The 15,995-nt window shown below is 28.4% G+C and overlaps 1 protein-coding gene across 9 annotated transcripts in view; it reads left to right on the forward strand.

Annotated features, from left to right (window-relative positions):
* LOC119607142 (rapamycin-insensitive companion of mTOR) overlaps positions 1 to 15,995 on the forward strand; it is a 34,449-nt gene that overhangs the window by 1,001 nt on the left and 17,453 nt on the right. For 4 of the 9 annotated variants that reach the window (XM_037960940.1, XM_037960993.1, XM_037960999.1 and 1 more), the window contains exons 2-3: positions 2,032 to 2,495; positions 15,420 to 15,723. In XM_037960940.1, the coding sequence (XP_037816868.1) occupies positions 2,447 to 2,495; positions 15,420 to 15,723 (353 nt within the window). In that variant the 5' untranslated portion in view covers positions 2,032 to 2,446. Of the gene's footprint in view, positions 1 to 1,926; positions 2,496 to 15,419; positions 15,724 to 15,995 lie in introns of all 9 variants that reach the window. The other 5 variants (XM_037960956.1, XM_037960948.1, XM_037960962.1 and 2 more) reach the window with 5 other exon arrangements.

Consider the following 15,995-nt stretch of genomic DNA (forward strand, 5'->3'; position numbering starts at 1 on the left):
ACTACCACTTAAAAAAACAACTTTCCGGTTGTCTGGCTGTCCTCGGCAGAACTTTGCATTGCGACGTCGATGTTTACGTTTGGATTATATACATATACATATAAATTATTTGGTTTTTATATACTATGATTGGCATTGCATTTGAAATCAATGCAGAATAATTAGACTTGTAACAATTTAAAATAGGTGTACCATGTCTTTGATATCCTTTAACTACTTTATGTATAAGCTTCGACATATTAATGCATTTTCCTATATGTGTAGTTGTAATTTGAAGTAGGATTTTTATGGCCTGGTATTATTGAGTTCCAAGATTTAAAAAAAACTTCAATGATTATAACATTAAATTATGCAAATTACAGTAGTTAAAAAGGTTATGACATACATACATATATGGGGAATTTCATGTCAAGTGACCCAACTCAAAAAATCGATTTTGACGATAGTAGATATTTTGGTCATACAGGGTTTTATTGCAATGAGTGTAACTTTTCACCTATTGGTCGTTCAGATAGCTTTTTTTTAAGTGCGCCTTTTTTTCTTTTTTTCTTTGTTTATGACTCCGGCAGTTCTTGACCGATAGAGATGAAAATCGCACTTGACATGAAATTCACCATATATGTATGTCATAACCTTTTTAACTACTGTAATTTGCATAATTTAATGTTATAATCATTGAAGTTTTTACCCATAAAAACTCAATAATACCAGGCCATAAAAATCCTACTTCAAATTACAACTACACAATGTGTCATATGTCATACCTATAGGAAAATTCATTAACATGTCGAAGCTTATACATAAAGTAGTTAAAGGATATCAAAGACATGGTAAACCTATTTTAAATTCATTGGAAGACATCGATTTTTAAAGTTGGGTCAATTGACACGAAATTCCCATTTAATATCCCATTTTGTATAACGTACTGAAGTTCCCACTGAAAATTAAAGTTTGGTTCATTTTAAGATCCCGTGTTTGGGGTCAATGTTTGGAATTATAAAAACGTACTTTTTAAGGGTTTCCAATTTTTTCATAATTAACACAAATGAATACATATTATGATCAATTGATATCATGTGAAAGATCTTTGAAAGGCGTAAATTTAAATTAAATTCTTCCTGAAATTAATATATCATAGACCTCAATATATATAGGTCTCAGGAACTAAATTTGTCTTAAATATCTGCTGTGCCTATGATGAAAAAATATTTCTTCTTTCTTATTAAGCCCTAGAAATAATAGTTGTAGCTAATTTATCCATCGAAATTAAGCATTTTCGTCAGAAAATATAACTTTGATTTATTTATTCAATTCGTTTCAAATTGGAGGTGCTGAGCCTTCAGATTGTAGTTCAATGGTGATTTCTTTTGAAATTTTTGGCAAAATGTTAATGGATATAACTTTAAAATACAACAAACTATATAAATACTTGCATACGAGCACATGCTTCTGCTTGGAAGCGAGCGGGATTGTCATGTTTGCAGTGCCCAGTATAATCTCTCGATCCCAATCCAATAGAGAACATTTAAAATGATATGGAGCAACAAATAAAAGCAGAAATCCATAGAAATTGCCCAAGGCATGAAAGTTAAAATTTATGTCGTGAAATTTCTAGTGGGTTCTGGTGAAGATTATGTGTCGTGATGAAGGACATGTGTCACGCATAGAAAAGAATTTGTTAAAAAAGTTAAGAATTATAGGAAATATTTGATGTTACATTTATATTTAAGTAGCCTGGAGAAATATATGCGCATTTCATAAGCAAACATACATATTTATGATTTTATTTTTGCTCCGTTTTAGAAGTTTGGATATGTTTTTACACTGTTATACATATATTAACGAATTATAAAATCATGTATACTCATGAGTTAAACGCAACTTTGTTTTTAAAAATCCGTTAACAATTGGCTATGTCATTAATAGGGTTAAATATGGGCCAAACATCATTAACTTTGTTGGAAGGATTTACGTTTATATAAACTAATTTACAGTGCTTACGCTTTCTTGAAAATTGGATTAATTCAATAGGGTATTAAACATACTATCAAAATTGAAAACGGCTAATATTTGCATGAAATAAGATTGGAAGCGGAATGAAAAGGAAAAATAAAGTTCTTGGCATTAACAATATACATAAGTCATAATAAAACTATACGCGGTATCAGTGAATGAGTGTATGTGATAATATTGTATCTCGAATAAATAACCACTAAGAAAATGTATAATTAAAAAAAGGATTTTCCAAAGCATTAAAACAATTCTTGATAATATTTAAATAGATCAAAGTGAAAGTGGTGTTTGTTCCTTAAAAATATTAAAACGTTCCTTCTTGTTAATACTCATTCATCATCACAAAGATAAATAAAATTTAAATTTGTAAAAATACAAATTTTGTTTTGTAAAAATAATAATTTAAGACTAGAACAACATTTTTAATGCAGCAATGGCTTCTACTTGGCGTTATGGGAAACGAAGTAAATACCGGGCTAAAGGTAAGTCGTATTAAATATTTTATAAAACTATATATATGGTTAATTAATTAGGCCAGGACAATTAGGGTTCTGCTATGGAATTTTAGATAGCTAATGTATTATCCGTCGTACGCGTTCAGTAGCTATTGTAATTTTTATAGAGAATACGATATCTTACATATTGATCGAAGTTAATTTTTGCGTAATTGCTTTCGAGCGTTATTTTTTTAAACTTGATAATATTTTCCAGTGAAAATATACCAAATTTTAAAAAATAGTTAAATTTAAAATCTAATTTAACTTTATAAATTATATGAATTTTTAGTAAACATTTTTTACTTGTTATAATACAAAAATAAGTTCTGTACTATTGTCAGAGGTTTGTCAGATGATAAGATAATGTTATATAAACGGTAGTGAAAATGTATTTATTATGTATTTGCTGCTGTGACCCATAGTGCGATCTCTTATAATGTAAATTTTTAAATTAAATTAGAAGCTTTAGAGCGGGTTTTTGAGATGGTAATCAAATGCCAATTAATAATCAGATTAGTTAATCTAAAAATAAATTTAATCTTATGTTAATCCCCTTTGATGTTTTTGAGTACAAGATTAAACTTTGCAGTGTTGCCATACAAAACAACAGAAAACTTCACTGTTTGTTATCAAAACAATGCATATTTTATAAAAAAGAAGAAGACAATTGTAAATTTAATTGAAAATTAATGAAAACTTAAATTAAAAACAAAAAAAAAAAAATGTATTTTGAAGTGTCCATAATTTATACTAATCACTAAATAGAACATTTTAATGTTTATATTTATAAAAATTTTATTAATTTTTTTTGCATCAGCTGTTTACACTTTTGCATTTCGTGCTTAAGATTAAACCACCTCCATTGGGCGCTTAAACTTGCAAAAAAAATTAACTAATTGAGTACTCAAAAACATCATTCGAGGATTAATTTTAATTTAATCGCTAATCTTTCACCTAAAGATTGGCCCTTAATGATGAATCGAAATTAATGAAACTTGGTACACGTAACTCGCATTGATCAGTTATATTATATCCACTAAGATTCATTAATTCCGAATTATTATTATAGCCTCTAATTTAATTTAAGAATTTACATTACAAGAGATCGCACTATGGGTCAGAGAACAACTCTGGCGCGAGAAGTATAATTAAATAATTATATCTGTTCCTTATTAAAGGCTAAAAGAACAATTATCACAATGACGTTTGTAGTACAAAATATATTGAGGTTAGAAAAACATATCTGAAATGAACGAAAAATTACTATAACTCTAAAACTGCTGATAATATGAAAAAATTGTCTAAAAACAAAATGCCGTAAATTTAATTCTCTACTGACTCCTAAATTCGTAGGATGTATGAAAAGGGAGATATTTCAAAAAAGTGTATTATTTTGACCTATGATCTCCAATATTTTAATTATATAAGACATGATTTCATATATTATTCACCATCATATTTATAACATTAATTTGATGGTCTGTGGTAATTTTTACTTTATTCGGCATTAAAACCTTAATTTATTACAGCATAAATGCATAAAAGGCACTCATTTCCTATGGAAATTGTAAATGTAGCTAAATTAAAACTACTGCAACTTCCAAACCCATTCAGATCCCATTTTTACATTGCAATAACAATAAGTTTGTCTATTAGTCATAAAAAAAAAATTAAGAAAAACAAAATATCCTTTTTTAAGATATTCAAGGATAAAGGACACTTTCCACTATATGGAACTTGCACCAGGACTTCGTGTAATTTTAATAAAATGTCAAAAACGAGTAATGGAAGACCTGTCGAACGAAACATCATTTGTTAAAATCGAAACATCATTTTTTAAAATCATCAACATTTCTAATTTTGAACAAAAATACCCGAGACGCCATAGAAACCGCATTGAGGAGTAGAATATATGCTCCTGATTTGAGAAAAACCGAAGACGACAAAAATTTAAAACAGCGTTTTTTGTTCGATTTATTTTGGAATTACCCAATATTATTTCAACGGAATTTTTAATATTTTTATGACAGAAGACAAATAAAAATATTTAATTATATAAAAAATTACTAAAACTCTAAACATTCAATTTTTTCCTCCTAATATAACGCTCTCTTAGCATTTTCTTTCTTCATGAATAATTTAAAAATTTCACGCCTTATACTTTTTCCAAAAATTTTTTTTGGAAAAATTTTTCATATTCCAAGTATCGATTTTGTTTGGATGGATCTTATTTTGTTCGTTAGTGCCTAAAACTAATTTATGTTATACATTACTCCAATCAGATGACGGAAAATAATTTATAAGCATTTAAAGATTTGTCTTTTTGTGCAAAATTTTCCCATACATATTTTATATGTATGTAGTATGTAATCCAATGAAATAAATCAATATACAGATATGTAGAATAAACAATTATAATTGAATACTTAAAGTCTAAGATATTTAAATTTATTAGTGTTTGTTATTTTCTATGTTAATAGAAAATGGAAAAATTGCGACTACTCCATGCTTGTGCTAGAACTGCTGAAAAACTAATTAATTTAATATTATGATGTCCTAGGTGAGGACCACGTAATACAATCCATTATTTACTATATGAATATCGAAAGGCGAAGCACAGTCTAGTATGATTTAGTTGATAGAAATTGGGTTGCTTTATTTAAATAATAAATAAAAACCAACATACGTACATTAGGGTGTCCGTGGTTCACTTTTTAGGAGGAATACCTCTAAAACGATGCGTTTCAATGTACTAAATACGAGAAAAATAAAAAACAATTTTTTTGAAAAGGTGCTGAGTTCCCCACTGGCGATTGAAAATATTGATCTCACTACAATATATTCAAAAAAAAAATTCTGCAATCTTTTCGAACTGGGTGTTAAAAATTCCGTTATTTTGAGCTTATTGCGGAAAAATAATAAAAATTTTTGTTAGTGTATTTCTGGTCCGTAAAACGACTTTTATTGTAGAAAATAAATTTTAAAAATTTCTAAAAAAATCTGAAATGGACTAAATCAAATGCCAAACATTTTTTAAATATGTTTCTGCAGCTAAAAATTAAGAGAATTTTGACACCCATTTCGATAAAAAGTTAAATAATATGCCTCTCCAACGCACTAAAAATCATTTTGTGGACCAATAATATTTTACAAAAATTTTAAAATTGTTTTTCCTGTAATCAGCTAAAACTTACGGAATTTTTGAGTAAATATTTTATTTTTCAAAAATTATACTGAGGTTAGGATTTTCAATCGCTGATAGGGAACTTAGGACCATTCAAAAAAAAATATTTTTTATTTTTCTCGTGTTCAATACATTAATACGCATCGATTGAGTGGTATTCCTACATGAAATTCTTAAAAAGGCTATTCCTCGGGACACTCTAATCTATATATTTATAAATATGTACATGAATATATTTTTGTATATTTGTTTATAGTTTGTGTAAAGAATTGTTGTATGTATTTACTATATGTAGTTATTTTTAATGTTGATGATTTGGCGTAAAAATTCTATACATACACCCACTAACAACACGTGACGTCGAATGTTTATTTTTTTCTGTTATGAAAAGTGCTTTTCTTTCACTATACCTATTGGTTAAAAATATCAAAAAATCAAATATTTTTCTAATGGAGATGATATAGGATACAACCCAGGAAATATTGAATTAGTTCCACAACCAGTTCTAAAACGTTTTTTTGGGCCTGTATTCGTTCTATTTTGGCCACCTTCGGAACTGGTTCTCAGGGAAAGTTTTTGAGATGACACTCGTTCTTTGGAACGGTTCTAGATTTGCAAGCTCGAAACTAGTTCTAGGAAAGCTTTACAGAACGTATACGCTTTATTTCAAAATAGTTCTTTTTTTCAGCATTTTTGTTCGAAATTATTGAGATTAGGACCAATTTTGAGAAACAGTTATTCTTATTGTACCAATTTTATTTAGAAAACATTCCTAAATATACATACATATGTACATTTCTTACGTAAAATTCATGATTATTCTGCTGCACCTATAACACTATGGAACAAAAATAAATACGAAGTGATACAATTTTTCTAAAAGGTAGATCCGAGTTGAACATAAATCAGTTTTTGAAATTTGCCGAACACCTCCAAAATTATGAGATGCGGGTAAAAAAGGTTTTTGTACCTTTAAGCACTAATATGTTCGTAACTCATTTGATTCTCAAACAATTTTAAGTTTCTCAACGGATGTAGAATGAAGCTGAAGCCTCTACAATGACATGATGATGAGTGTATTGTTCTAAAACGATTTTTAGGCCTGTATTCGCTCTATTTTGGCCACCTTCGGAACTGGTTCTCAGGAAACGTTTCTGAGATGACACTCGTTCTATGGAACGGTTCTAGATTTGCAAGCTCGAAACTAGTTCTAGGAATGCTTTACAGAACGTATACGCTTTATTTCAAAATAGTTCTTTTTTCATCATTTTTGTTCGAAATTATTGTGATTAGGGCCAATTTTGAGAAACAGTTAGTCTTATTGTACCAATTTTATTTAGAAAACATTCTTAAATAAACATAATTTTCTTAAATATATCGGAATAAGGTAAAATTCAACATAAATGTTTTTTATAAGAAATAATTTTAAAATATACTCATAACTGGGTGTAGGGTATAATATGGTCGGCCTTGCCCGACTTTTCTACTCTTCTACTCCTTTTAAGATAATTGGAAAAAAAAATTGAATCAAGTTTATATTTTGTCACAAGGACAAGGCTATTAAAAATATATAGTTGAAATCGGTCCATTAATTCACCCAGGCCACAAAAGTTAATAACAATTCAAAAAATTTAGCTATTTTGAATAGTTTACTGAAGTTAAAATTATAAGATACTTATAACTCAATGTCAATGAATCATTAAAATCTCGTTATATTCTGGCAAATTTATATTTGATTTTAAAAAATGTCCAGATGGATTATTCAAAGCTATAAAAAGCTTTTAAATTCTACATTAGTGCCAGTTAATACCTCAACACAGTAAATAATATGAGGCATTCATTAATAAAGCCTTAGGTAGACGTATTTTAAACCAAAAAGGAAGATGCAAATCCAGAGAAAATATTCTTAATCAATATGCGATCATCACTAAAATCTCCAGGTCATTTCATTCTAGAAAAATTTAATTTTAAATTTAAAAGATTTTTCCCATATTCAACGATTTGAACAAAATTTTGTGAGCACGGAAGATAAGGTCCACGATGAAAAGAGGTGTCATTTCTTCATTGAAAAGTTCTTTAAAATTTCGCAGAAAGAGCGATAACTTCTTTTTACTTGTTAAAGATAATTTAAATTTCTTTTTGCCTAAAATTCTTCAAACTAGTATTTTCAGAAAGTGTATAAAAATTTAAATTAAAAAATGTTTACTATAAATTTTTATTTTTTTAAACTTTAGTTTTCTAGCTTTTATTTAAACTTTAGATTGGGATTTTAGCCAGTTTCCGAGATATGATCAAAAATGTCCATGTGTATTTATATTTTCAACTCAACAAAATTTATGATGATAATTTGAAATTATTAAATTAAATTATAGAAATTTTTTAAAATATTGATAAATATGCATTAACATTTAACTCGGAAACTGGTAGGAATTCCAATCTACAATTTTAAGTAAGGCAAAAAAATCAATGTAGACATTAAATATAAAAAAATTAACAATAGATTCTGTCATTTATATGATTCTGATTTTGTTTTTAAATGGTTGTTTCGAAAAATGTTATTCAAAAATAAAATTGGAATTAACTTTAACACAGCAAAAGTTATGTAATCTTTTACTGAATTCTTAAGCACTTTTAGATCCATAGTGTTACCACAGATTTCAAAATTTAATTAATAAAGGCAATTTTCAGTTTCTTGGAACTTCCTTTGTCGAAATGGGTGACTATGGGGAAAATCTTTTACATTAAAAATGGAATTCCTCTCTATCAACAAAATTTACTCTCATAAAATACATATTTAGGGAATTTCATGTCAAGTGACCCAACTCAAAAAAATTTTGACGAAATTTACAGTGGTTGTACTTCATCAAATTTACGTCGAGTTAAATTGATTTTCAATCGAATAATAAGATATATATTTAGCCTGAAGATATCTGATCACACCTCTGACTATATCAAAAAGTTTTTGAAATGTTCCTTTCTGGATTATATTAAAATTAGAAATTTAAACTCACTTTATCATATAATTAAATTTCAACGTCCTTCTGAGTTAAGTTATATTTTCAAGGTCTATTCGTAATCCTAATATAATTGTACCTAAAATCAACAACTCTACGTTTGAAAGATCTTTTTTAATTAGATCATGTCGGCTTTACAATGATCTTCCCATTAGTTTGAGATTTTTCTTTGGCAAATTTTAAGTACAAGCTCTTAAATTTTTTTAATTGATTGCTTTTAACACATAAGTTGCACAAGGCCCAAATACTTAACATTGGGTAATGTTTAATTAAATGAGTTTCGTCTAGTATATATTATTGAAGGATTGTTATTATTACTTTTAAATATATTTAATTTATTAATGTATTATTTCCTGAATCTTAATGTACATTACATACATTTATGTTACTATATTAATCGTATATGGCCCATTGGGCTCGATTAAATAAAGACTGAAATAAATAAAAAATAATTTGCACTAAAGTTAGTACTATTGTATGGTAGGTCAGACACAAATTTCTGCTCTATTCGTCAAGAACTGCCGGACTTAGAGGGGGTTAAATTTGGACATTTTGGACATACAGGGTTTAATTCAAATGAGTGTAAATTTTCAGTTATTGGTCCTTAAAAATTGTCCAAAGGAGTTCAGATAGCTATTTTTTTATTATTTCCAAAATTTTTTTTTAATTTTTGAACAATTTTTTTTTCATTTTTTTATATTTATTTTTTTTTTCTCAAAATGAGACCTTTTTCTCCTTGAAGTGCTTTATAGTACCATAATGGGATGCGAGTGGGATATCTATCAAAAAAATTATTTTTTGACTCTGAACAAATTGACTTCAACTTCTCAAATAAGTTTTATTTAAAATGATTTTGTTATTCCTTATAAATTAAATGTCTTTTTTATTATTCCCTTTTTTACTTACTAAATCTGTTGCTTTCGTTGTTCTTCTTTTCTGTAATCTTGTTTTTTTTGCAGAAAATGAACCTGAATTTTTAAAAGTAATAAGAAATCGTTATGATTTTTTGTTATTTGAAAAAGGTTAGTGCAATAAATATACCTTATATTTTTACATAATTTTTCATGAATTAAAATATAATAAGTATGAAATGTCTTTTTCAAACAAATCTCAAAATTTACCTTGTTTTGTACTAATTTTAAAAAGGTATTTTTTAATTAGTTTTCTTTTTTAATTTAATTTTGTTTTGCAAAAATTGTCCTATTCACAATCGGTGATGTACGGTTGTATCGTAGTATGTCGTAAATTTTTTATTGTTGATTTGTTTTAGTTTAAATTTTATTTGAAAAATTTTTATGAGATACAACGATACGACATTAATTGTGAATGTTGTATTGATCATAAATAACCCCCCTAGGATATTTTCTTGAAAATTGTCCAGCTCACGAATGGACAAGACTAAACCTAAATAAGTCTAACTCAAGCATCATTTTTGTTAGTCGGCATAATCCAGAACAAGTTGTTACTATTTTTTAAATAAATCAGGGAATTTGAAAAAATAAACCAGATTCAGATAACACTGTTAGACAAAATAAACGAAAATAGAAATAACTGGGAATTGATACTATTTTTCTGATAGGTATTATCGAGTACATTAAGAAACTGCTTTTGAAATTTGCCAAACACCTCCACTTGTAAATCAGTAACTTAGTTGAATCTCAATCGATTTTATATTTCTCAACGGATCTGGAAATAAGAAGCATAAACATATGATGTTTATTTAAGCCGGAGAAATATGTGTGCATTTCATCAGCAAAAATATTTTTGATTTTAGTTTTGTACCGTTGTTTTTACAAAGTACAAAGTATTTTATAAAGGATCTGTAGTATTAATTAATGCATTAGAAAACTATGTCTACTCATGAGTAGAACGTAGCTTTGTTTTGAAAAATTCGTTAAGAATCCAAACTTGGAAACCGGTGCAAAACTAAAATCAAAAATATGTTTTCAGATGAACCGCACACATATTTCTCCATCTTACTTAAATAATATTTATTTAATATTCGTGAAAACATGAGTTTTAGCTTTTACGTTTACACAAAAACTCGATCTCACACCGAAAATAATAGATATATTTGAAATTTGATAAATCTATATGAACGACTTTAGTATGGCGTATGTATGTGTTGTAGCCTTCAATTCAAAGAACCCGAATTTCGGATAATGCCAGTATTTGAGTAAATGAGCGATATGTACACTATCAGACAAAATGAAGTGCAAAATTACTTAAGTTATTCAGTGAAAAAACTGTTAAATAATTCCATAATATAAAAAACTAGCTATACCCTGTGTGCTTTGGTGCCCAAAAATCAATATAAGTAAATAAAATACAAACTACGATTTTTGAAGATTCTAGCTATAACAGTTTCCCAGATATACGAATTTTTGTATTTCATTCATATGGTGGGATCCCCCTATTAAAAGTAACCAATTTATTACCCAAATATTCACATGGATGTCAGATTTCTTCGTGCAAAATTTGATGATTCTATCTCTAGCAGTTTCCCAAATATACGAATTTTTGTACTTAATTCATATGGGAAGTGTCAAGCCCCCCCTTATTGAAGTCCGTCCATCTTTCTCCCAAGTGTTCAGATGGATGTTAAAGATCTTCGTGCAAAATTTTAAGATTCTAACTTCAATAGTTTCAAAGATAAACGAATTTTAGTTTGTAATTGCTATGGGAGGTGCCACACCCCTCTATTGCTAGTCCGCCAATTTTTTGTCCTAAATATTTATGTCGATACTAAAGAGGCTCAGAAAAAATTTTAGGACTCTAGCTGTTATACTTTTTCAGATATACTAATTTAAGATTTGTTTATATGGGAGGTGCCACGCCCACATTTTGTCAACATTCATATGGATGTCAAAGTTTTTCATACAAAATTTGGGGACTCTAGCTGTTGTAGTTTCTGATATATGCGACTTTTAATACTTATTATATATGTGGGCGTGGCACCTCGCCTACTTGAACTTCCAAAACAAAAGGTAGCCTATAGTTCCTTCCAGACATACCGGAAAAACTGTGAAAATTTCAAGAAAATCGATTCAGCCGTTTAGCCGTCTATAAAGTCCAAACAAACATACATACAAACACACATTCATTATACCCTATACCACTATAATGGGAAGGGTATTATGCGTCTGTGCTGATGTTTCCCAGCAAAAAAAGTGTGGAAAAAGATGTAGAATTTTCATCACAACTAGTAACCCGAAATGCTTCAAATTCAGGTGAAAAACCTATGAATTTTACATTAGCGTGTCATTGGAGGGATGTTGTTCATTTCTGACAATTTTGAACTACATCTAATCTTAACTTTAGAAGCTGTAAAAATCCGATATTTGTATGTCAAAAATAAACCACATTCTTTCAATGAAACGCTTATGTAAATTTCATCGAAATTTGAAGTACTTCGAATATGTTGTTTGTAGTGACTTTTCTACACCTCTTTTCTCATTTTTAACTGTGTTTTAATTTGTAAGTATATGTTTGGTTTATAAAAGCGAAAAGTATGCAATCGCATTTTTAGATGTGATTAAGATGTCGTTTGTAAAGTATGACATCAATTATTTTTTGCTGGGTTGTAACGCATTAAAATATTAGTACTATACCCACCTTAAAGTATACCGATCGACTTACTTTCTGATTATTTCACCTAGCCCCCATACAACTGAACCCTCCGAAAGTTCGCACAAGTAAGTTTTATATAAGCCTTGATGACCTTGCCGAATTTCGAATCGATCGGATGATCGGACTTCATTGACCCTAGCCACAATACAAAGTCCCCTTCAGAAAGTGACTTGAATATCCGCAATTCATTTATTAACACTGTTATTGCAATGAAATTTAGCACAGACAAATATTATATAAATACAAATCTATCCAGCCCATTTTATAGCAATCGGTCCACATTTGCTCCTATCCCACATATAAAGCCTCTTTTAGAAAATTAGTTTTTCAATAAATTGCTTAAATAAATCGGAATTAAGGTAATATTCAAGATAAATGCTTTATTATGAAAAATAAATCGGTCACGCCCGACTATACTTTCTTACTTGTTTTTATATATATAGGTGCTATTTAAAATACTTACATATGTATTTAATTAAGAATTCTATAAATTTTATTTCAGTATATATCAGAGCTGTAAATTAATCATTCAGTTTTGAATTCATGCGCTGAATTAGCAAATTTTTAATGATTTCTTTTCACAGAAAAATGCATTGAATGAAATTTGAGTCAATTCAAATGAATTTGTTAAAAACGAATTGGAATTCATTTCCAATTTAATTAAATTTGTCAAAAGAATTGCAATACATTTCCAATGTAAATGAATTTGTCAAAATGAATTAGCAATTCATTTCCAACTCATTTCAATTAAATTGATTGAAATTTGAATTGATTGTGTAAGTAAATCTACAATAAGCATAACTGTCATATTGGTGTTCCTCTAATTTATTATGTTAAAGACAAGCATTACTCTCGTTTTGTATATCACCTAGTATAGCCAAAAAATGCTTAGATTTGAAATTCCTGTGATATACTGGAATTGTCATTTGTATTTTATAAATTTTCTGTCGAATTTTATAAATTCTTGTAACATTGAATTTCAACATAACATTTCATCTTGAAGAAACAAACTCCAAACTCCATTTGTAAATTTCTGTACTGAATATTTTTATTTTGAAGGAAACATTACCATATTTCATTTCCCCTAAATCTGTTCTTGAATTTGATTAATTGCAACTCATTTTTGATTTCATTCATTTGAATTGCAATTCATTATTCTAATTCACTTGAATGAATTCCAACGAATTGGAAATTAATTGCAATTCACTTTAACATATTCATGTGAATTGGAAACAAATTGCAATTCATTTTACAGATTCATTTGAATTAGAAATTAATTGAAATTAATTTCTGTCTAATTCATTTGAATTGATTAAAATTTTATTCTCTTCTTTTTTGTTTTTAAAAAATAAATTCAAAATTTAGCTAATTCTTAATAAATAAATTTAAAATTTAGCTAACTTACAGCTCTGGTTCATATAAATATAATAAAATGACAATAAAACTAAATTATTTAAATCATTTGTATTCTGAATACATGAAAATGAACGTGAGTTTGTATGTTTGAAGTTAATAGACGACTAAACGGCTGAACCAATTTTCATGAAATTTTTATAGTGTCTTCCTACATTAACTGCTAGGCAAGCTAATAACAAAATAGATATATTGAGAAAGCTATAACAGCAAAGTATAAGTATTTTAGACTGAAAACTCACTCATTCAAACGGCTAAAATTTTTGTACGAATAACTTTTGTTTCAATATGAAAATTATTGACAAAACTGTGCGAAGTAGCAATAGTGGGTGTGGCACCTCCCATATAAATTAAATACTAAAATACTAAAAACTATACACAATTTCAAAAATATTCACAACCAAAAATTTTTGCGTTACGCATCAACAAACTCGTTCAATGGAACGTTTCTGGAACTAGTTCTTTAATCAATGATTTAAGTTCGAGTTTGCTATCCTCAGATATAATTCTAGAGAAGCTTTAGAGAACATATACACCTTCTTTAGAACTATATCTTTTTCCAGCGATTTATGATTCAAATTGTTAAGATTCAGATACATTTTTGGAAACCGTCAATTATAATTAAAATTTCTTACAATAAATTCGAGATATTTTTCTACTGGTTTGAAGTAGTTGTTTTTAAAATCTGGACTAATATCCTAATGTAAATATTTGTAACAATGGAAATATTGAACTTTTTAAACATTTTTCGACAGAACTGTTTCGAGAATTAATGGCGATATTATCAGTTGCAATGTCGCAGATCCAGAATCTGGTTGTTTACTTCCGATCTAAAAAATTCAAAAAAAATTATTGAATAAGCATTTCAATTAGCAATATTTTACAATAAAAAACCTTATTTTTGTTAGCACTTTTTCTAGCATTTTTTTCTTTATTTTTAGCACTTTCTAGCATTTTTCGCAATTAGGTTTTGGCAACACTGGTCTTCAGTGATGAGAAAAAATAGACATAAAAAACCATTGTTGTGGGTCTAAAATTAACGGTATACCATACCATACCATTTGAATATAAATATATTTAAATGAAATGAGATTCCAAAGTAAAAGTATTTGTCCTTAATAAGCAATAATAATACAAATAACGCATATTCGCTCACAGGGGTACCTAGAACGTTTTTAGGGACATTAGGTATTTTTTTCGATTTCAGTATGGTCTTTAATTTGATGTATGACACGGGCATGTATGACACGGGTTTTAGCAGTTCCAGAGATATAGGTCGCCGAAGTCGCCAAACTGCCAAAAATCGAGATTTTCAAAACTTTGAGGCCCCAGTGGCACGGGTTAACATCTTCTAATTGTGCTAAAATTTTGGCAATCCTAAAATCTGACAGAAAGAAACATTTTAGGAGGTGCCCCCAAAAAAAAAATCACACATTTTCTTTACCATATGAGATAAAACCACCCTAATGTGTACATATTTTTCACCTTATTGTTAAAAGATTGTTAGTTTTGTATTTCGGAAAATGGGTGTCTATAGTAAATACTAATGCATCAAACACACACAGTATTAAGAGGTACAAATTAATACTTTCACTAATACTATATTTGTACACAAAAATATTAATATTTATTAGATTTTATAACTACGTTTGTTGATTTTTTTTGCAGTTTCGCAAGATTCTGAAGATAATTACCGTTTGGATCCAAAAAAATCTGCAGCAGAGAATTGTTTTGATATATATACCGCATTATGCTGTCGTGACACACGGGATGCGAAGCGCCTCTTCCTTCTCAATGGGTTGGCCACATTATGCCAGCAGCAAGAGCAACAAAGTAAAAAACTAATATCTTCAGCAAGACCTACACATTCGAGTGGTGGTGCTTCTACGTCTGCCACTGCGTTAACAACCATATCTACTTTGGTGACAGCCAGGAATTGTTTGGGATTCTCTACAGAGGAATTGCTTTATTGGTATGCTTTACTTCATTAATAATTTAATAATTTATTGCAATTTATTTAGATCCACTTTTTTTAAAAGAGATTTTTACATGAAATCATTGAATAAGAAAAAGTGCTCTTTTTATAAAGGTGTATTGGCCGTTATGTACATATATTGTTATTGTTGTGCTCGGAAAGGATTTATAAGTATTAAACGGATTTATAATATTAAACGGAAAGCACGGAAAGGATATATAAAACTTAATGTTAATATCTGAATTGTACGAGCTTGATTTATAAGGAAA

This window comes from Lucilia sericata, unplaced genomic scaffold (assembly GCF_015586225.1).
Source record: "Lucilia sericata isolate MDLA Ls3-8-SP2 unplaced genomic scaffold, ASM1558622v1 Contig000018F_arrow, whole genome shotgun sequence".
Taxonomy (NCBI): Eukaryota; Metazoa; Arthropoda; class Insecta; order Diptera; family Calliphoridae; genus Lucilia; species Lucilia sericata.